This window comes from Cervus canadensis, chromosome 2 (assembly GCF_019320065.1).
Source record: "Cervus canadensis isolate Bull #8, Minnesota chromosome 2, ASM1932006v1, whole genome shotgun sequence".
Taxonomy (NCBI): domain Eukaryota; kingdom Metazoa; phylum Chordata; class Mammalia; order Artiodactyla; family Cervidae; genus Cervus; species Cervus canadensis.
The window spans coordinates 24,796,308-24,818,362 of record NC_057387.1 but is presented as its reverse complement, the minus strand read 5'-3'; the positions used below and the strand labels follow the sequence as shown (position 1 = coordinate 24,818,362).

General features: G+C 35.3%; 1 protein-coding gene across 1 annotated transcript in view; it reads left to right on the top strand.

Annotated features, from left to right (window-relative positions):
- MAN1A2 (mannosidase alpha class 1A member 2) overlaps positions 1-22,055 on the top strand; it is a 153,632-nt gene that overhangs the window by 88,946 nt on the left and 42,631 nt on the right. The window contains exons 7-9 of the mRNA XM_043459678.1: positions 5,922-6,045; positions 10,952-11,045; positions 20,469-20,584. Coding sequence (XP_043315613.1) covers positions 5,922-6,045; positions 10,952-11,045; positions 20,469-20,584 — 334 coding nt within the window. The remainder of the gene's footprint in view (positions 1-5,921; positions 6,046-10,951; positions 11,046-20,468; positions 20,585-22,055) is intronic.

Genomic DNA, 22,055 nt, shown 5'->3' with positions numbered 1-22,055 from the left:
TCCATGTCCTGGCTATTATAAACAGTGCTGCGATGAACATTGGGGTGCACGTGTCTCTTTCAGATCTGGTTAAGGAAGGCTTTCTTATCTCTCCTTGCTATTCTTTGGAACTCTGCATTCAAATGGGTATATCTTTCCTTTTCTCCTTTGCTTTTGCTTCCCGTCTTTTCTCAGCTATTTGTAAGGTCTCCTCAGACATCAACTGTAGGGTCCTTTTTATGATATCCAAATTATTGAAGCTCAAAGTGAAGCGTGATTCTCTGACAGCTTTATTTGGGAAAATGAATCTATTTTAGTCATTTCTTTTTAATGGAGAACTTGATGAAGTTTTGATTTTCATCAAGAAATCATTATTTAATACTGAACATGAAATCTAACTTTATTGTTCTTTGCTGTCATACACTATATATAATGTAAACTGACTCTCGGTGAGGAAAAAGCTAGCCAGAGTTCCATACCAGCCTCCACAAAAGGATATGGCGAAAGGTGTTAAGCACATACCTGTTCTTTTTTGTTCTTAGTTTCATTACAGATTTTCTGGTGTTTCCTTCAGTAGCATTGTCAGTCATATAACTTTCTTATATGATTAGAATTTTAATTAACTTACAGTTTAAGTCTGAGATGAAGAAATATTTAGGATATTATTATGATTATCATCTAGATAAAAAATAAGCAAAAATCCAGCATTGCAAAACTTCAAATTTACATTGAGACAAAAAAATAGAAGAGCTTTCAAGGACCGTGTTTTGAACATAAACTTAATATTCATACTGTATATTTGTATATATTCATACAAATATGTATTTTACTTGAGTTTATAGAGCACAGGTGTATTTACCTATTTTTAAAGGTTTTTGCTTTTGTGTTTTGATTGAGTTATACATATCTCTCACATAGACTTTATTCCGGTCTTGATGTCTGAAATCCAACCTTTGTTAATAATCTAGCATTATTTATCTCTTGCAATATGATTAGCACACAGAAGCACATACATACATACATACTGGTGGAGCTTTTAAAATTTTATATAATTTGTTTGGATACTTGTTTTTCTTTCTTATTCTTATTTTCTTTCTACTTCTTATTTTTCTCACTCAACAAAATCTCACGGAAATGCTTTTCTAGGTCATGCCACAGAGCTTTAACTCATACTTTCTGATAACTACAGAGTAAAACATAGGATATACTGTAAATACATAGGTTATACCATGATTTATTTAATTATTCCATATCAGTGGTATTTGTTTATTTCCATTATTTTGCTACCATAAATGTTATAATGGCATCCTGTTATATATGTCCTTCCCTTGTAGCTCACTCAGTAAAGAATCTGCCTGCAATGCAGGAGACCTGGGTTTGATCCCTGGATCGGGAAGATCCTCGGGAGAAAGAAATGGCAACCCATCCCAGTATTCTTGCCTGGAGAATCCCATGGACAGAGGAGCCTGGCAGGCTACAGTCCATGGGGTCGCAAGAGTTGGATACGACTTAGTGACTAAACCACCACCATATATGTCCTTGTAGAGTGAGGAAGTTTTTCTGAAAATGATTCTTAAAAATAAGATTGCTACTTCAAAGGGCATATGTCTTTTTTTTTTTTAGGATAGATTTCCCAAGTGTGGAATTGCTGGATCAAAGGCTATATTTTCTTTTTTGAGTTTAGTAGTTACTCCCCACATATTTTTCAAAAGGCTGTAATTCATCATATTTCCACCAACAGTATGTGAGAGTACCAAAATGTCTATAAGTATATGTTCTATTTAATTTTCAAGAGAATGATGGCTATGAAATGTTACTGTTGTTATTTTCATTCGTATTTTCTGCTTAGGTAATTCAAGCACCTTTTCATAAGTTTATTGGACATCTAGATTGTTTTTGTGAATTGTCTATTTCTAAGTGTTGATTGAGTTGTGTTTTTCTAGTTAGCTTATAAAAGAGCCTTACAGATTATAAAGTTACTTTTCCCCCCTGTTCTACTACTTGTTTTTTGTTTTTATAATAATTTTTCATCCTTAAGTTTTGATTTTTTTATATATTCAAATTTGTCTTTTGTAACTTTGGGGTTTTCAATCTTGGTTAAAAAGATTGTCTTCACCTGTATTTTATAGTCTCCTGGATTTCCATAAAATGTTTTTATAATATATATATATTTTTAATTATCAATATGATGTTGGCTGTAGCTTTTTTTATCAGTTGCCTTTATCAGACTGAGGAAGTTTTTTTCTCTAGATAAACTGTTAAAGTAACTTAGAATAAAATTATTCAAAAACTCATTAGATACTATTCTTATTAGGCTCTTTGTGAGGTGTTTTCACAATCTTAAATGTCTTTAATTTTCCTAACAGTCATGTGAACTAGTTATCATAAATTCTTATATTGTGGATGAGGAAACTGAGTCTCAGAGAAGGAAAATATCTTGCTCAAGGTCCTTCAGTTCATTAATGCCAGGACTAGGAGCCTATGTGCTACATCAGTATTAAGGTTATATCCTTATCTTCTACATGTACTTCAACTTCTCTACCAAATCATGTGTTACTCTTTTCTGCATACATTTTAGTGGTGATTTTAAGATTCTTTTCTCTAAAAAAGCTCATATTTATTCTGTATTTGTCATTTGACTCACCTAATTTAATATTATTCTAGGTGATACAGAGTTTAAATTAAAGTCAACTAGTGCTAAAAGAGCCGAAACCAAAAGTGTCCATCTTTCTATGAGAGAAAGATTTATATTTTTCACTTCCTTCTAAAAGTAGAAAAGACCCTAGATAGAGAATAGTTTTAGAGTTCTAGTGGGAATAATCATGACTTTCTTGAATAATGAATCTAGACTTCCAGTGCCAGCCCTGAGATAACTTATATCAGGTTAACTCTCCCATCAAAAGTAATCATAAAACCCAACAAAATGGTTTGAAGGGATTGGAGAGCAACACGTAAGGGAGAACCCAAAGGGCCTGCTTGAAGCTCGTCTCTGTAGAAAGCTGGCTTTTCCCCTAAGGGTGTATTCTAAGTTGAGTGTGATTGAGGCCAGCCCTAAACAGTCATCTTGTAGAGCAAAGAAGACTGTGGTCAAGTCTGGGAACTGCCAAGAGGGGTGAGATACAAGGGATGAGTGTCTCAAGTCAGGAAGGAATTGCAGAGGAAAAGCCCCAAAATTTACCTACAGATTTTCCTCCTGTTGTTGGCTGATTCTGTGCCTGCGCATGCACAGGACGAAGAAATAAAGAAACTAGAAAACAGCATTTGGAGGCTGAAGGGCAAAGGAGAAAATTTAACAGCTACTTGGTATTGGGAAGACAGAGGTTAATGTCTAAGGCTGCCAAGGTGGAGGGCCCTATGAGGTTGTATGTAAAAATGTGAAAAAATTTTTTTTAGAACTTAGTGTTTTGATAGTGCTTAAATGCACTATGAATGAAGCTTTCATTTGGGACTTTATGAGATAGAAAGTTTTTAACATGGAAATGAGATTTTGTATTTATACTTGACTGCACTATAATCCATCCACCTTGCTGACGCCTAGGTAATCTTTCTAAATGGTATGCTTTCATCCTTTAAATATTATGTTACATTCATTAAAATTCTATATGATGTTCCTTCATACTTAAATTTTAAATTTCACCATAGCCAACAGAATTTCTACACAGTCTAGATTATACCCAGCTCTCTAACCTCATCCTATATCACCATTTCCCCTTCCTGAGCTCCAGCCAAACTACATTGTTATTGTTGTTCAGCCAACTCTTTGTGACCTCATGGAGTGTAGCACGCCAGGCTCCTCTGTCCTCCATTATCTTCTGGAATTTGCTTAAATTCATGTCCACTGAGTTGGTGATGCTATCTATTTCAACCTCTGCCACCCACTTCTCCTTTGGCCTTAAATATTTCCCAGAATCAGGGTCTTTTCCAGTGAGTTGGCTCTTTGCATTAGGTGGCCAAAGTATTGGAGCTTCAGTTTCAGCAACAGACCTTGCATTGAATATTTAGGGTTGATTTCCTTCAGGAAATCAGTCTAGCTACACTAACCAACTTTTTTCCTCAGGGCCATTCCAATTGCTGTTTCCTCTACTGAGAATTTTCTTCCAGATGTATTCATCACTGGCTCCTTCTCATCATTCAGTTCTCAAGTTTAAATTGTGTCATTTTAGAAACTCTTTGAACATTATACATAAAGTCTTTGAACTCATCCTCTATCACTAGTACTCAGTATTCTATTCAACTAAGTATTCTATGTTTAATTTTCTTCATAACAATTATCATTTATTATGGGAACAGGAATGTTACATGTTAGAGAAGAGAGAAGTTGCTTAGTCGTGTCCGACTCTTTGCGACCCCATGGCCTGTAGCCAACCAGGCTCCTCTGTCCATGGGATTTTCCAGGCAAGAATACTGGAGTGGGTTACCATTTCCTTCTCCAGGGGAATCGTCCCAACCTAGGGGTCGAACCCAGGTCTCCCACATTGCAGACAGCCGCTTTACCCTCTGAGTTCACTGTTATATCTCCCAGATAAGAGTAGGTACTTTATATTTGTGAAATGAATGACTTTCCTACATAGTTACTGTATCCATATTTCTTCTTTGATTTTCATGTCTGGCTTCAAAAAAATCTGTTAGTGGTATTTGCCTTTCATAATTTCAAAAACAGTACAAAAATAGAATCAGAAAATTAAAGAACTTTAAGCAAGGTAGTGGTATCCTGATACCTATTTTATAGGTATCTTGATACCTATTTTAATGTTTTCTCAACACGGATAAATACAACATAGCATATTGAATTGCCAGTATACAAGTAGATATAAAGAAGAAAATTTAACAACTATATGGTACTGGCAACTACATGGTACTGAGGAGACAGAGTTAGTATTTGAAGCTGCCATGGTGAAGGGCCCTTGGTAAACACCCCAGGCTTTCAGCTAAGATCCTATAGGGCCACTTCCTGGAAGTACAGGTAAAACTAGAATAGTTTTAACCCTTAACAAAGCTCAGAGCCAAGGTTATCTGCCTGTACTCGATCTATGTTTCAGAGCAAGCTTAACCTTCTGAGAAAGAGGATAACATCCATAGAGTCTGTACTTTTCATTTATATAGTTTAGCTTCCAGTAAAAAATTTATAAGGCACCCTGGAAAAAAAAAAGAAGATATCCTAGAAATATACCTGCACAAATGAAGTGCACCCAAGATTATTCACTATAACAGTTTTCATAATAGCAAAATACTAGAAATGTGCCAGAGGACCACTAATAGAGGATTGATTAGAGTATATCTGTCTGTATAATGTAGTAGTTTTCATACACTATCAGCAGTAGAGGCAAGACAGTTCTTTGTCATAATACTGTGACATCATTGGTCCCAGCACAATAAATGTGAGTTGTACTTTCAAGGTTTAAAACAACTTAGAATGCTGTCACACGTTTTTGTGTGAATGAGACATTTCAATTGAAAATCAATATCATGGAATTCTATGCATTTGTAAGTAAAAAATATAAGAAAGTTGTTTATAAACTTTGGAAAGCCTACTGAGGTACTTCTTAATAGTTAAAATCTAACTTACAGAGCAGTAAGTATACTTTGCTGTATTTTAAGAAAGGAGGGAAAAGAAGAATATGTATTTGGATTGCTTATTTATGTATAGAAATTTCTATGCTAACACATAAGAAGCTAATGAATGATTATATTTGGGGCCTGTAAGGGGAACAGAGATGAGAGTGGGGTGAAATACTTAACATATACTTTTTACATTGTTTTTATTTTTAGGACATGTGAATATTCTATTCAAAATAATTTTAAAATAGTAAGATTTTAGGTACAATAATCTATTGTGTTTGCGATAATAATTTCTGAGAGAGTTATTTAAAAGTTATATACTCGTTAAAAAATGTTTTGGTCTTTTCCCAATTCTGTCTCCTTTTACCTTTTGTTTCATTCAGTGGAGTAGGGCGAAACTGGGGCTGGGCATCTGCAGGTAGCAGCATTCTTGCTGAATTTGGCACACTACATATGGAGTTTGTCCACCTCAGCTACTTGACAGGAAACCCAATTTACTACAAAAAGGTTAGTTTTCTTGCTTTCTTTTCTTTGTTATAAGAGAATCCTTTAGGTTTTACCCCCAAAGATTTGATTAATGCTTAGAAAATATTTGCCTTTTTAAAAATTATGTAAAGAAATGTATATTTAGAACAGATTTGATATATTTTCTGTTATCTGAGAAGATATAATCACTAGTAGGTTTTCAAGAAATTACATTATAGTTTCTATTTAGCATTGTGCTGAAGTTCCTAGTCAGTATGGTAAAATAGGACAAAGCGAACAGAAAGGTAAAGATTGAAAAGGAAGAAAGAAAACAGTAACTACTCACAGATTAAATGATTACGTAAAATATTAAGATAATCAGAGGAACCTTGCGGGCTACAGTCCATGAGATTGCAAGAGTCAGACATGACTGAGCAACTAAGACTTTCACTTTCACATTTAAATTATTAAACAAGAGCTTAATTTATAGTTTGAATGAAAGATCAGCATGATGTGCTGTGTTCAGTCGCTTCAGTTGTGTCTGACTCTTTGCGACCTTATGGATTGTAGCCCGCCAGGTTCCTGTGTCCATGGGCTTCTCCAGGCAAGAACAGTGGAATGGGTTGCCATTTCCTCCTCTAGGGGATCTTCCCAACCCACGGATTAAACCTGTGTCTCCTATATCTCCCCCTGATAGCTCAGTTGGTAAAGAATCCACCTGCAATGCAGGAGACTCTGGTTCGATTCCTGGGTTGGGAAGATCCCCTGGAAAAGGGATTGGTTACCCACTCCAGTATTCTTGGGCTTCCCTTGTGGCTCAGCTGGTAAAGAATCCACCTGCAATGCGGGAAACCTGGGTTTGATCCCTGGGTTGGGTTGGGAAGATCCCCTGGAGAAGGGAAAGGCTACCCACCGCAGAATACCAAGGACTGTGTAGTCCATGAAGTCACAGAGTCAGACATGACTGAGCAACTTCACTTCACTTTCTTGTATCATTTTCATTGGCAGGTGGTTTCTTTACCACTAGTGCCACCTGGGAAGCCAAAAGATCAACATACATATTAAAAATCAGTAGTATCTCTCTATACCAGCTGCAGCAGGCAAAAATGTATCACTTATAAAAGCATATCTTATGTAGTAGGAACAAAAGTATAAGTTTTCCACAAGTAAATCTAACAACAAATAAGCAAAGTTCAGAACTACTAAATGACATTGAGTTGGCCCTAAGTAAATGGAGAGATGTATTATATTCATTATATTCAAATTTCAGTTACCTCCAGATTTATCTATAGCCTCAACTCAATGCCAGTCAGTTACTTGGTGCTTTTTTTTTTTTTTAGAACTTGACTAGACATTTCTAGAATTTAAACAAGAGAGAAACATTCAGAATACTTCTGAAGAAAAACATGGTGGATGGATTTGTATTACTCAGTTATCAACACTACCAATATTAGTGTTGGTGCATAGAGACAAGTAAAACTGATAAACAGAATAAATAGCCCTTAGACAGCCCCACATATATGTGGAAGTGTGACAATGGTACCTTTGTAGATTATAACAATTCTAGGAGCATTAAAGACTTAAATTTAAAATACAAAATCTAGTAAAGCTGAAAATACATATACTCTGTGGCCCAATAATTCCAATCTTCGATATGTACATTTACATCATACATATAAAATCATTGTTTGTATTAGCAGTTTATATGATAAGCTTCAATACAGCAGTGAAAATAAATTAATTATGGTCACATTCATCAATCAAAAGAATATATATAATACAATTCTTAAAAAGTTCAAAAGAAGCAGAGCTGAACAGAATATTGTTTAGGGATTCAAAGTGATTTTAATAGAATCAAGATAACAACAAACGTAAAATTCAAGACTGTGACCACATCTCGGAAAAAGTCAGTGATATGTGAAAGTGTAATGGTAAACAGAATAGCAAAGGTTATGTTGTATTGTATTTCTTAAATTAAGTATGAGTAGAATCTCTATATATTCCTTTCTGTGTATGAAATATTTTATCAGTTAGAAGAATTTTCAGGTGAAGTTAGCAAAAGGGAGCCAAATCACAGAATTTTCCCTTTCTTGATTAAATTAGCAATAACAAGAAAAATAGTAAAGACCAGCAAAAATTAATCAGTAACAATGAAAGAAGGAAAGGCTGAAACCTTATGTCATAAACATGTGATAGCCATAAAAAAACAGAAGATTTCTGCTGTGATATCTTAAGTCTGTCTCTTGCCTTATGCTGAATCCTTACTGGGCAGAGAAAGAAAGTCAGTAGATTCCTGATATTCCCTATTAATCTTACAAGGGAGACCAGTGCCACAGAATACAGCTGCCCACAGCTCCACATATGTTCTCACCTTCCGTCTTCCGTGAGCACACAGGCTTCAGGAAATGAGCTAGTACACTAGTATTCCAAATCTTAGTGTATCCTGGAGGGGAGATACACATCCCCCCTGCCCCACCCCCCACCACGTACACACAATAGGAAGGAGTTTGAGGACAGTTCAGCTTCACTGTATCAATCCGAAGCTCAGGTCAGAGTTGACCCAGTTAAACGTGAGCAAGATGAAAGAGAAAGCATGGCAATTATGCAGACATACTGCAGGAAACAAAAGCAGGGTGGTAAATAGCATGTAAGAGACTGACAGAGAACCCAGTTTGAAATTTTGTAAGTCTATGAGCAGTTCACACTGTAATTGAGATTGAATTCAGTAAAATTAAAACTCAAAACCAAAAAACAAAATAATACAGTAAGATAGTAGAGCTAAAAAAGCAACTTGAGACCTTACATATTTCTGTAAAACAAATGAAAAATAACAAGTAACCTGTACATAGTTGAAAACGAATTACTGGCATGAAATAAAGGCAAGAGATAATCATTGTGAAAATAAGGAAAAACATAAAGAGACTAAAAAGATGATAAATTTGTAAAACAGATAATTTAGCATATAATATTTCTTAAGTGGAGAAATCTTAACCAAAATCACCTAAAAACAACAGAAGGAGAAATGGAACTATTAACTTGTTTTTAACAAAATTGAGATACTTGATATTTCATGTAACAAAATAGGAAGAAAGGTTGGCATAAGCAATCAAGGTCAGAGTGCTGTTTGGATAACAGAGGAGAGGATATTGGTGGCTATAGATTTCAAAAATAAAAGCTCATAGAGCAATTCTTTAAAGTAAGTGATACCTCGAGGTACAAAACCAAATCCTCATTAGTAGCAGTGGGAACAGATTACAGAGTGATGGTAGACTCTTCTTTTGGACCCCACTAAATATGATGTGTTGAGAAGCTAGAAAAGCAGTTCAGTTAAGGATCTCACTGACAAGCTGTATTTGTACTTGTACACTTTAGTGACAGAAGAGTCATGAGTGACAATGATTCTCTAGTGCTGCATTGCTGGTTTCAGTTGCTTGATGAGAAACAGAGGCTTAAGAAACCACATTTACATCTGGACTTTACTTACCTTTTATGTCAAAACCCTTCTGAATTGCTGGTTCAAGAAAAATAGTAATAAGTCATCAACAAAGAACACATGTAGAATTTATACAGTAATATTACCAGAAAAAAAGGGAAGGAATGTGAAAAATAAATGATCGCCAAAAGATATTTATCAGAAAATAGCAATTGAAGACCTGACCAAGCATCAGCATGAAAGAGAAGATAATGAAGCTCTCATTTATGTGAAACCAGAATATAAAAAGAGATATAGGTGCTTAGAGATAATAAGATGCCATATCAGTAATAGAGTATAAGAAAAAATTATAGTCAAAATGAAGGACAAAATGGAAACAATACAAAGAAAGCATTCAAAATATAGTGAGGGACTTGGAAGACAAAATGGAGACAAGCTAGTGAACATGGAAATTAAGATAGATAAAAAGGTTTACAAAGGAAATGTAGACGTGGAAAAGAAGCTGAGGGGATTCAATGTACACATAATTCTCAGAAGGCGAGAGAACCGACTAAACCTGCTTCGTGCAATTATTCAGATTGAGGTTGTTGTACATAGATGTGGTCTCAACATGCAAGAATACAAGTAGTAAGCTTCCCTGAGCCAATTCCTAAAACTCCGTGATGACAGAATCCAGCTGAATAAAAGAAGATTGGAAACTGTGAGTTAAAAGGGTTAGTGCTATGCTCAAGTTCAGAAGATAGTGAAGTGTATGTATAAGGTCCTGTGAATAAAAAAATGTTTACTCAAGTCATTTATGCCAACTAGGTTATCGTTCAGATGTGATGATAACATTCTGAAATAAGAATACAAGAAAGGACATGTTTGTGCTTTAAAAAAAATTTTTTTAAGCATCTAAAAAATCTATCATCCAATCTAGAGATGAATCAAAATGAAGTCCCTGGGAAAGCCTCCAGCTTCTTAATATGTTCCTTGATTTCCCCCCGTTAACTTCAGGGATATCTTTTAGGAGTTGGAAGTTTAGGAATTCTAGGAATTTAGGGATGTCTCTTATGGGATCAATATTTAAAGTTCAGCAATTTAGTTTTACTTCATCTATTAACTTCAGAGTAGCTTCATACTTTTTATTACAAATGTTCTGTTATGATTATATTTTTATGAAATTGTTTCTGTTCTTAACATTTAGTTATGTACATACTGAATAGGTCTAGAATAATGTTTACCAGTGATGTTCCTGATGACTATTTCTGGAGCGTAGAATGTTGAAATTAAAATTGGTTTCTATGCCCTTTTCTTTGTGCTTTATTGTTGCTTATTTATTATTTTTAAATAATGCTCATATTCTCTCTTATAAAAAATAATGAGTCATTTAAAAGAGAAACCTTTTCTTATCATCTCACACACACACAGTGGGGGGTAGGAGTGTAGGTTCTGAGTGAGGGAAAAAAACAAAGCCCAGATTAATATAAAACTTTAGTTATTTTTTTTCATGATTGCATTCTTTATTTTGCTTAGGTCATGCACATTCGGAAACTGCTTCAGAGAATGGATCGTCCAAATGGTCTTTATCCAAATTATTTGAACCCAAGAACAGGTCGCTGGGGTCAATGTAAGTATTTCTATTACAACCGATGCTCTGTTGAAAGATAGTCTGAAAACTTGTGCTTGATGTAGTGATAAGTACACTACATGTACTATTAGAAACCCCAGATTGTATATAACCCTGCTAGGATCTGCTAGTCCTGTAACCTTTGGCAAGTTTCTCATCTCTTGTAGTTTTAGTTTTTATATGTTTCAAATGGAAATATTAATACCCCATCTCACAAGAGTATTTTATTTCATGTTTGTGTAAGTACTTTGCTAAAATATAGTGTGGCATTTGCAAAGGGTTATATTTTTAAGCCCTTATTTGTAAACTATATCTTGGTATAAATAAGAGCATTGCTTGAGATAAGTATTTAGTTAAGTAAAGTGAAGAAGAGTTGAGTGTGTTAAATGATTGGAAAATAGTGTGATTGCTCTGGGACAAGCCACTTCTGATCATTCATTTTAAAAGGTAACAGTGACAGACTTTATTTTCTTGGGCTCCAAAATCACTGCAGATGGTGACTGCAGCCTTGAAATTACAAGCCGCTTGCTCCTTGGAAGAAAAGCAAGCGTCTGTGACAAACCTAGACAGCATATTACAAAGCAGAGACATTACTTTGCCAACAAAGGTCCATGTATTCAAAGCTATGGTTTTTCTGGTCGTCCTGTATGGATGTGAGACATGGGCCATAAAGAAGGCTGAGTGCCGAAGAATTGATGCTTTTGAACAGTGGTGTTAGAGAAGAGTCTTAAGAGTCCCTTGGACTGCAAGGAGATCAAATCAGTCCATCCTAAAGGAAATCAGTCCTGAATATTCATTGGAAGGACTGATGCTGAAGCTGAAGCTCCAGTACTTTGACCACCTAATGCAATGAGCCAACTCATTAGGAAAGACCCTGATGCTGGAAAGATTGAAGGCAGGAGGAGAGGGGGGTGACAGAGGATGAGATGGTTGGACGGCATCACCGACTCAATGGACATGAGTTTGAGCAAGCTCTGGGAGACGGTGAAGGACAGGGAAGCCTGGTGTGCTTCAGTCCATGGGGTCACACAGAGTCGGACATGACTAAGTGGACAACAGCATCAGTGTCTGTTATTTACCAGGCTCTTGGATGAGACTGGAGACTGGGGAAGAATATATAGGACTTTGAATTCAGGCAGCTCTCAGGCTAGCAGGCAGGGTTTATATAATGAAATAAATGTTGTAGTAGAGGAAAAGTACCAGTTGTTAGGTGAAACTGTGGTAGAAGTGATTTCCTCTGTCTCAGGAGACTGTGTTTTGTTTGGGAAGGGGGTGATGATAGCTCATTAGAGTTTTAGAACTGATCTTTGAAGGAACTGATTTTTTAAAAACATTAAATAAAGTTTTCATGAAAAACATGAAAGTAATCTCTTGTAGTTAGTTTATGAAAGAGCAAAACACAAATGGACAGTACACAGATGTTCACATTTAATCCTAAGAGTGGTGCTAACGAAGATACGTGACACATGGAGACAATGCACTCCTTCTGTGCTACTTTAGTAGAATGTGTGAAAGACTACTATGTTTAGTACCATATTTGTAGCATCTCCGTAGATTGGTCATCAGAGACCTTTGTTGCTGTCTTTCCACTTTACTGTGTCCCTAATCAAATCAATGAAGCTTTTAAACAGAAGATGCTGTTTTTTTTCTACTAAATTGATAAACAGAATGGACACATCCCAGTATATCCAGTGCTTCAGAAAATATGAAAATTCGTATGACCTTTGAAGCAGTGACTCATTGCTAGGCATTTATTCCAAAAAATTTTCAGACCTGTGTGTGTGTATACACACACACACACACACACATATAATAGGGATAATTTGGAAACATTCTAAAGCACTCCTGTTCAATGGAACTTTCTGTGATGAAGAAAATGTTCTATTTAATTAGCTATTTGTGACTAGAGCCTACCACATTGAACAGTGCAGTTTTTAAACCTCTTGTGAAAGAGATTTGGTTAAGTTATAGTCCCTCCAGGTGTGATACACTATATAGACATTAAAAGTTATGTTATTAGAATACTTGACATAGATAAATATGAAGTATCTGGAAAGATATTTGGGAAAAGGAAATGGCAACCCACTCCAGTATTCTTTTTTTTTTTTTTTTTTTAATTTTTTTTTTTTCCAGTGGGTTTTGTCATACATTGATATGAATCAGCCATGGATTTACCCACTCCAGTATTCTTGCCTGGAGAATCCTGTGGACAGGGGAGCCTGGTGGGCTGCCGTCTATGGGGTCGCAGAGTTGGACATGACTGAAGCGACTTGGCAGCAGCAGCAGCAGAAAGCTATTTAGGAAAAGAGAGAAAACAAACACCACAAGAATAGGAACCAGATTGTCCCTTGTGTTTTTTTTTTCTGAATGTTTGTTTTTATTTTCTAATTTTGTTTACCTCCGTTAACCTAATCTGATAATGGATATCTGTTACTTTTGAAGTAAAATTAAAAGCATTTTTAAATAAGAAGAAGATGCTATCTTGCACACCAAAATCTTAGAATACGGAAAAAATAAACCACTGTTTGAGAATTGCCAGCCTTTCAAATGACCAATAGTATCTTATTGATGACATCTTAATTAAAATTGTAACTCTTTCTTTTCGTCAAATGGTGTTGTGAAAACTGGATAGCCACATGAAAAAGAATGGAGTTGGGCACTTACTTTATACCAGATTCAAAAATTAAGTCAAAATGCATCAAAGGCCCTAAATTTAAGAACCAAAACTGTAAAACTCTAGAAGGACAAATCTTCATGACCTTGGATTTGGCAGTGACTTCTTCAAAAGTACAAGCAACAATAGAAAAAATAAATTGGATTTCATTAAAGTTAGAAACATTTGTACATCAAAGGATATTGTTTTGAGATTGAAAGGCAACCGACAGAATGAGAATTTATTTGCAAATAAATAATACTTGCAAACCATATATCTGATAAGGGTTTAATATCCAGAATGTATAAAGAGCTTCTCAAACTCAGCTTCAAACTCAACAGCAAAAAGACAAACGCTCAATTAAAAAGTAGATAAAGAACTTGAATAGAGTTTTTTCCAAAGAAGATATTCAAATGGAAAACAAACACATGAAAAAAATGCTCAACATCATTATTCATTAGGAAAATGCAAATCAAAGCATAATGAGATGTCACTTCACACCTACTAGGAAGATTGTAATCAAAAGGACAGATAATAAGTGTTGGTGAGAATGTGGAAAAATTGGGACCGTTTCATACTACTAGTGGGAATGTAAAATGGTATAGCCACTGTGAAAAACAGTTTGGTGGTTTCACACAAAGTTAAACATAAAATTCCATATGATCGAGCAATTCAACTGCTAGGTATATACCCAAAAGATTTGAAAGCAAAGACACAGAGAGATATTTGCATGCCAATGTTCACGGCAACATTATTCACAATACTGGTGGAAACAAGAAAAGTGAAAGTGAAGTCTCTCAGTCGTGTCCGCATCCTTCAAATGGATAAATAAAATGTGGTCTATACATACAGTGGTATGTTTTTTAGCTGTAAAAGGAATGAAGTTCTTATACATGGTACAACATAGATGAACCTTGAAAATATTATTCTAAAAGGAAAGCCAGTTGCAAAATGACATATTATATAATTCCAGTTATATCAAATAGCTAGTCAAATTTAGAGAGACAGAAAGTGTATTGGGGGTTACCAGGGGCTTGGTTGAGAGGAGAATGGAGTTATTGCTTAATAGGTGCAGCGTTTCTGTTTGGGGTGATGAGAAAGTTTTGGAAATGATGACAATGTACCACGTTGTGAATGTAATTAATGCCACTTAAAAATGGTAAAAATGGCAACATTCATGTTATATGCATATATTTTACCACAGTAAAAATTGCAGTAAAAAAAATTATTTTATTCATACTTGTTTTTTTTCCCACAAAACGAATCCAGATTACTTCTTTAGAATTTCTTCACCCGCAGCAGTTATTAATTTTGAGAATGTTATAAAAAGAGCTATTCACTGGTTGTTTTGGCAAGAGGTCTTTAAAATTTTAGGGGAGCTACCCTGATATCCCTTTAGCAGCTGCAGTCCTTATTAAATTGTCCAATTTGTTCCTTTTCGTATTTCTGTATATTTCATATCAGCTTCTGAAAAGTATATCAAATTCCATTATTATCTTTGAACAGTATGCATCTGTCATAACTATAAATAGTCTGCAAAACAAACAGTGAATTGAGCTGAAATGTAACAATTCAGCTTTGGCTAACTGTATTATAATTAGAGTAATGATAATGTCTGTGACATGCACACAGCAATCACAGAGAAGAATTATGGTAATTACCTTCAGGAAAAGTACTTAGCAACAGATATAAAAGAATGTAGTAAGCAACCTAGATTTAAAGGCACATCATTAATACCTGTTTTTTTTTGCTTCATTTTTTCACTAGTTTTCTAAGTACACTACTTAACCTATGCCATTGAATGACTTAAGTGAAGAAGATATAGGAAACATCATTACTGATTCATTAAATTTCATACTACTGATTTAAAATATGAAAAAAGTAAGAATGGGTATAATATTTGGAGTTGAAAGACTAATCCAGGTTTTTCTGCCTAATAATTTAGATAAGTTAATTAACCTCATGCCTTTGTTCCTTCATCTGTTATTTGTACTTATTTTATTAAGACAGTTAAGTGAGTCATATTTATGAGATAATGAATATATTTAAAAATACTTCATAAACTATATAGCATATGATACAGATATGTTTATTCTAGAATTTCTTATAAGAACACTTCAAGAATTAGCTTCTTAGAACCTCGTTAACTTTATGACATGTTAAGACATGTAACCATTGGTATTTAGTAGTACTTTCTACTTTCTAATGTGTTATCAATTTCTGAATTTCAAAAGGATCATGGAGTGACATGGTACATCAAATTTGACACCAAGGCGGGCATGGGTTAGTGGTTCAAATAAAGTCAGACTACTGGGTGATAAATTCCATAGTTAACCAAGGATCTCAGGCTTCTGCTGTGTATTTATTTATTGAATATATAAACATAACATTCTAGAAGAGCTGATGAGAACCTGTTAGGCAGGACGGGACTGCATCCTATAACCTAAGTAACTAACCTGTAACTAAATCTGTAAACCCTGGCAGTAATTCACCTATCTGAAAATCATTGCCTCTAAATTGTGATGACAAGACATTTACCTTTCCAAGGTTTTTCTTATTATTTCATCTACTTTAGTCTTTTTATGTTTTCTTCTCCTGCTCATTTGTTAATCCTTAGATCTACAGTATATTGAGAAATATATGTGTGAGGCCAAAGTGCAAAATTTTTAAATGCCCTACATATTATCTTAATTACTTTTATAACTGTGATGTTCCAAAGGACCATTTGTGTCCTTTGATCATGTCTTACATGCTGTCTGAGTGAACTCCACGATGGCTCAGATACATTTTTATAAATCCCAATTTTATAACTCCCAAAGGTATACTGCCAACTTATCTCTCTGGATTTCCATGTTTGTTATACCCATTTAGATATCCATTTAGTCCCTCAGATTCATCATGCCCAAGATTCAGACTCCTCCCACTTTAAGTCATTTCCCCCTCTAGTATTCCCAGTTTCAGGGAAGAGCGCCCCACTGTTGGTTCACTCATTTGCACTGGCAAGAAATCTAGACTTCATCCATGATTTCTTTCTCTTCATCCTTTCAGTAAATACCTGATAAATATCAAACCAAAAGATTATGGTAGAGTCAGGAAAGATTAGATTATTTTAAGGTGTTAATAATAAGAGGTAGTTTCAGTTGACAGGGAGAAGTTAAAGATAAACCAAGAGAGAGACTCCTGAAAAGGAAACAGAAGTGGTTAGTGTTCAGAGCTAGGCAGAGTGTATACAGCAGAGAAGGAACACTTTTTCCTCTTTAACAGGCAAAAGAAACAGATAAATTGATAGATGGGGGTACAGATAGTTGAAAGATGCATTTTTGGGGTCCGTGATCTGTAGTTTTTCTATGAATTTGAAGTTTTGGTTGTTTACTGAGATTAAGGAAGAGATAGAGCTGTAGAGGTTTTAATTATTATTATTCTTTATTTAATTTTTCATGTTGGGTCTTAGTTACAGCATCTTCATTGCAGAGCATGGACTCTCTAGTTGTGTGGCACGTGAGCTCTAGAACACACAGGCTCAGTAGTTGCAGCACACAGGCCTAGTTGCTCCGTGGCACGTGGATCTTAGTTCCACAACCAGGAATCAAATGCACATCCCCTGCATTGCAAAGCAGATTGTTAACCACTAGACTGCCAGGGAAGTCCCTTAGAGGTCTTTTGAAAAAGAGATTTAAAATCTCTGCTTTAGGGAATGGGAAAGAGCACAAATCAAGGGGTCATAGAAAACTTGACAAGCAGTGCTGAGGTTCTCATTGATGGTGAAAATTGTGAATTTGGGGATAAGAATAAAATAGACTCTCAGGTGGGCTGATGTTTTTACTGGCTGGGTGCAATAGGTGAACAGTGGAGTAAAGATCACCTGTTGCTTCCTTTCCTATGCAGCCTAGACTACATAGTATCTGAACCAGTGTGAGAATACTCCAGTACCTTTAGTCTTCTGTGTTACCTGTCCTACAAATCCAATGCTTGTATCAACCCAGCCATGTACCTTTTCCATTCATCCATTGTCAGCTGAGCATTGCTGGTGAAAATCATCAATAATAAAGGTTAAAGTCACTACAAATTTATAACAAACCTGGGCCCTAATGGCTCGGACAGTAAAGAATCTGCCTGCAGTGCAGGAGACCTGGGTTCGATCCCTGGGTCAGGAAGATCCCCTGGAGAAGGAAATGGCAACCCACTCCAGTATTCTTGCCTGGAAAATCCCATGTACAGAGGAACCTGGCGGACTTGCAAAGAGTCGGACACAACTGAGTGACTAAGATGACAACAAATTTATAATTTCCAATTCTAACTGGATCACCAGTACCCCTGACAGCTCTAACTTTGATCAGTTTACATTCTTTTTCTTTACTCTCCTTAAGTCTTCTGTATAAAGCTCCTATCCATCCTCATCTGTCTTTTCACCATTTCTTTTTAATTTCCTGCACAATTTTAGTATTTATGTGTGTCTTTAATAAAAACTATTTATGTAGATTAAGAAGATAGAATTTTAAAAAATCCAGAGTGAGTCTCAGTTTATTTTAAAAGATGAATTGAAACAAATTAAGTTTGTTGATGTTACTGATCGGTTTGGACTGATTCCAAATATCCTTTTTATTTTGTTTACTTGATTTTGTAAAAACAGTTTTATTAAGGTAAAGTTGATATAGAATAAGCTGTATGTGTTTGAAGTATGCAGTTCAATAAGCTTTAAAATAAGTATATACTTATGTAAACTATCACTACAATCAAAAGAGTGAACATATGTTTACCCCAAAAGACTTCCTCGTAACCCCTTTATGATTTTTTTTCCTTACTCCCCTTCTCACTCCTTTCTCAAGCAACCAGTGATCTGCTTTCTATCATTATAGATAGGTTTGTATTTTTTAGAATCTTATATCAATGCAATCCTTTATATGTACTCTTATTTTTTCTGGTTCCTTTCAGTTCAGTTCAGTTCAGTGGCTCAGTTGTGTCCAACTCTTTGCGACCCCATGAATCGCAGCATGCCAGGCCTCCCTGTCCATCACCAACTCCCGGAATTTACTCAAACTCATGTCCATCGAGTCAGTGATCCCATCCAGCCATCTCATCCTCTGTCATCCCCTTCTCCTCCTGCCCCCAATCCCTCCCAGCATCAGGGTCTTTTCCAATGAGTCAGCTCTTCGCATGAGGTGGCTAAAGTATGAGTTTCAGCCTCAGCATCAGTCCTTCCAATGAACACCCAGGACTGATCTCCTTCAGGATGGACTGGTTGGATCTCCTTGCAGTCCAAGGGACTCTCAAGAGTCTTCTCCAACACCACAGTTCAAAAGCATTAATTTTTCAGCGTTCAGCTTTCTTCACAGTCCAACTCTCACCTCCATACATGACCACTGGAAAAACCATAGCCTTGACTAGACGGACCTTTGTTGGCAAAGTGATGTCTCTGCTTTTAATATGCTGTCTAGGTTGGTCATAACTTTCCTTCCAAGGAGTAAGCGTCTTTTAATTTCATGGCTGCAATCACCATCTGCAGTGATTTTGGAGCCCAAAAACATAAAGTCTGACACTGTTTCCCCATCTGTTTTCCATGAAGTGATGAGACCAGATGCCATGATCTTAGTTTTCTGAATGTTGAGCCTTAAGCCAATTTTTTCACTCTCCTCTTTCACTTTCATCAAGACGCTTTTTAGTTCCTCTTCACTTTCTGCCATAAGGGTGGTGTCATCTGCATATCTGAGGTTATTGATATTTCTCCCGGCAGTCTTGATTCCTGCTTGTGCTTCATCCAGCCCAGCATTTCTCATGATGTACTCTGCATATAAGTTAAATAAGCAGGGTGACAATATACAGCCTTGGTGTACTCCTTTTCTTATTTGGAACCAGTCTGTTGTTCCATGTCCAGTTCTAACTGTTGCTTCCTGACCTGCATATAGGTTTCTCAAGAGGCAGGTCAGGTGGTCTGGTATTCCCATCTCTTTCAGAATTTTCCATAGTTTATTGTGATCCACACAGTCAAAGGCTTTGGCATAGTCAATAAAGCAGAAATACACGTTTTCCTGGAACTCTCTTGCTTTTTCGATGATCCAGCTAATGTTGGCAATTTGATCTCTGGTTCCTCTGCCTTTTCTAAAACCAGCTTGAACATCTGGAAGCTCACGGTTCACGTATTGCTGAAGCCTGGCTTGGAGAATTTTGAGCATTACTTTACTAGCGTGTGAGATGCTGTAACTCAGCATAATTATTTTGAGCTTCATCCATATTGTGTGTATTGTTCTTAGTATAATCCCACTTTGTGGAATACCACAATTTGTTTATCCATTCACCTGTTCATGGACATTTGGCTTATTTTCACTTTGGGGCTGTTACAAATAAAGTGCTGTGAACACACAAGCCTTCGAGTGGATGTATGTCCTTTTTTTCTCATGAGTAAACCAAGAGTGGAGTATTTGTATTTTATGGTAGGTATATATGTTTATCTTTTAAAGAAACTGCCAAATTGTTTTCCAAAGTGGATATACATTCCCATCACTGGTGTTATTTCCACGTACTCATCAATACTTGAAAAAGACTACTTTCACATCAAGCAGAAAAAGATTTTCTAGAAAATTGGGTTCAGATGTAGAGAAGAGTGATTATGGTATCCTCCTACTGGATTAAATTTGAAGTATGTTGGCAATAGGGCTGTCAATATAATGTTTAAATTACTGATACATAATATAGTCATTATAATTAAAAAGTATTATTTTTTTGTCCTCTGTCTTCTCTTTCTTCCACCTCCATCCTTTTCTTTTCTGTTGCAGATCACACATCAGTTGGCGGGCTAGGAGACAGTTTTTATGAGTACTTACTAAAAGCATGGTTGATGTCAGATAAAACAGACCATGAAGCCAGAAAAATGTATGATGATGCTATTGAGGTAATTATTATTGGAACATTTACCTGCTTAACATCTCAAATATGTATTTGATAGAAATTGATGAACATTCTGTATATATTTTATTATTTACATTCACTTAGAGTTTGTTAGTATTCCAATATAATAACCATATATTGTTTTCCTTTATTGTAGCACTTTAAAGTAATTGTTGAAGAATTTAATGTAGCATATTTATGTATGAAAATTTATTTCAATTATTTGTAGCTATTTTCTGCAGAGCCTGGAAAAACTTCTGACTTAACATACTTTTCCATAAGCATTTCTATTTTGAAATGACCAATTAAACCTACACATCAAGAGCCTTATAGGTGAAATGTAAAGACAAAACACTTTCATAGTATTTTTTACATTTTACAGTATTTGCACTGTTCTGATTCCTTTTACTTAGGTGAAATCATTTAATCTTCTCTACCGTTTTACTCATGAGACCTCTTAAGTGCAGAGAAGTAGAACTTGCATAGCTTAGTTAGTGATGGAACCCATCTCTGAACAGTCTAGGTCCAGAGCTGTCTAGTCTACTGTCTACTGTCTACTCTTAACCACTATTCTGTATTGTTTTATATTTATGTAACCTTGTGCTACAGTGTTGTGGCCATTTAAAATTGCGACATTTCATTCTTGGAAACACTTATATGTGGTATTTCCAAGTGTTAGGCACTTTGTAAATTATTTGCTTCTGATCTAGTATAAACCCATATTCCTTTAATAATTTAATCACTTTTTGAAGTTGTATATTTTATATATAACAACACCATTCTGACTCTAGTCAATGACCCGTACTCAGAGTTATAGTTCTTTTGTCTTTAGGTTAAACCAAGGATCTTTTTACCTATATATATTCTCACTTTTTAAGGAACTAATCTCTGTAGTTTTATGAAAATGCACAGGAGTTGAACTAACATGTTTCATTGTACTGGTTTGCCTACCATATGTATAAATGTTTCTTGAAGGAGTGTGTTGACTAAGAAAATGAACTAAATTATAATCAGGAATAGTAGGTGACTTCTAAAATTCTTTATGAAGACTTAGATTTTGAAAAGTTGGAGAATTTTATTCTGTTATTAAACTTTAAACCTAGAAATTTTTATGATGCAGGAAAAGTTACTATCTAGGAAGAATGTAGCATTTTTAGTATCACAGTGTTGAAAATAGCCACACGTCTCATTCCCACTAGATTGTAGCTTCTTTGAAGACAGACTAATTTATTTATTATTGTCTTGCATGACCTGAAACAATAGGTATTCAGTAAGTATTTGATAAATGAGTGTATTTAATATTTTTATTTTTGATAAAGTGTGACATGTATATTGTGTAATCATTTTTTTCTTCATAGTTTGCTACTTTCTTGTAATAATGTAAATCTGAAAACATTTTCCCTTTTATTTTTAATAATTTTTCCTATAGGGAAAAGAACATACTTGTCATTGTTTTAAAATGATATATATTAATA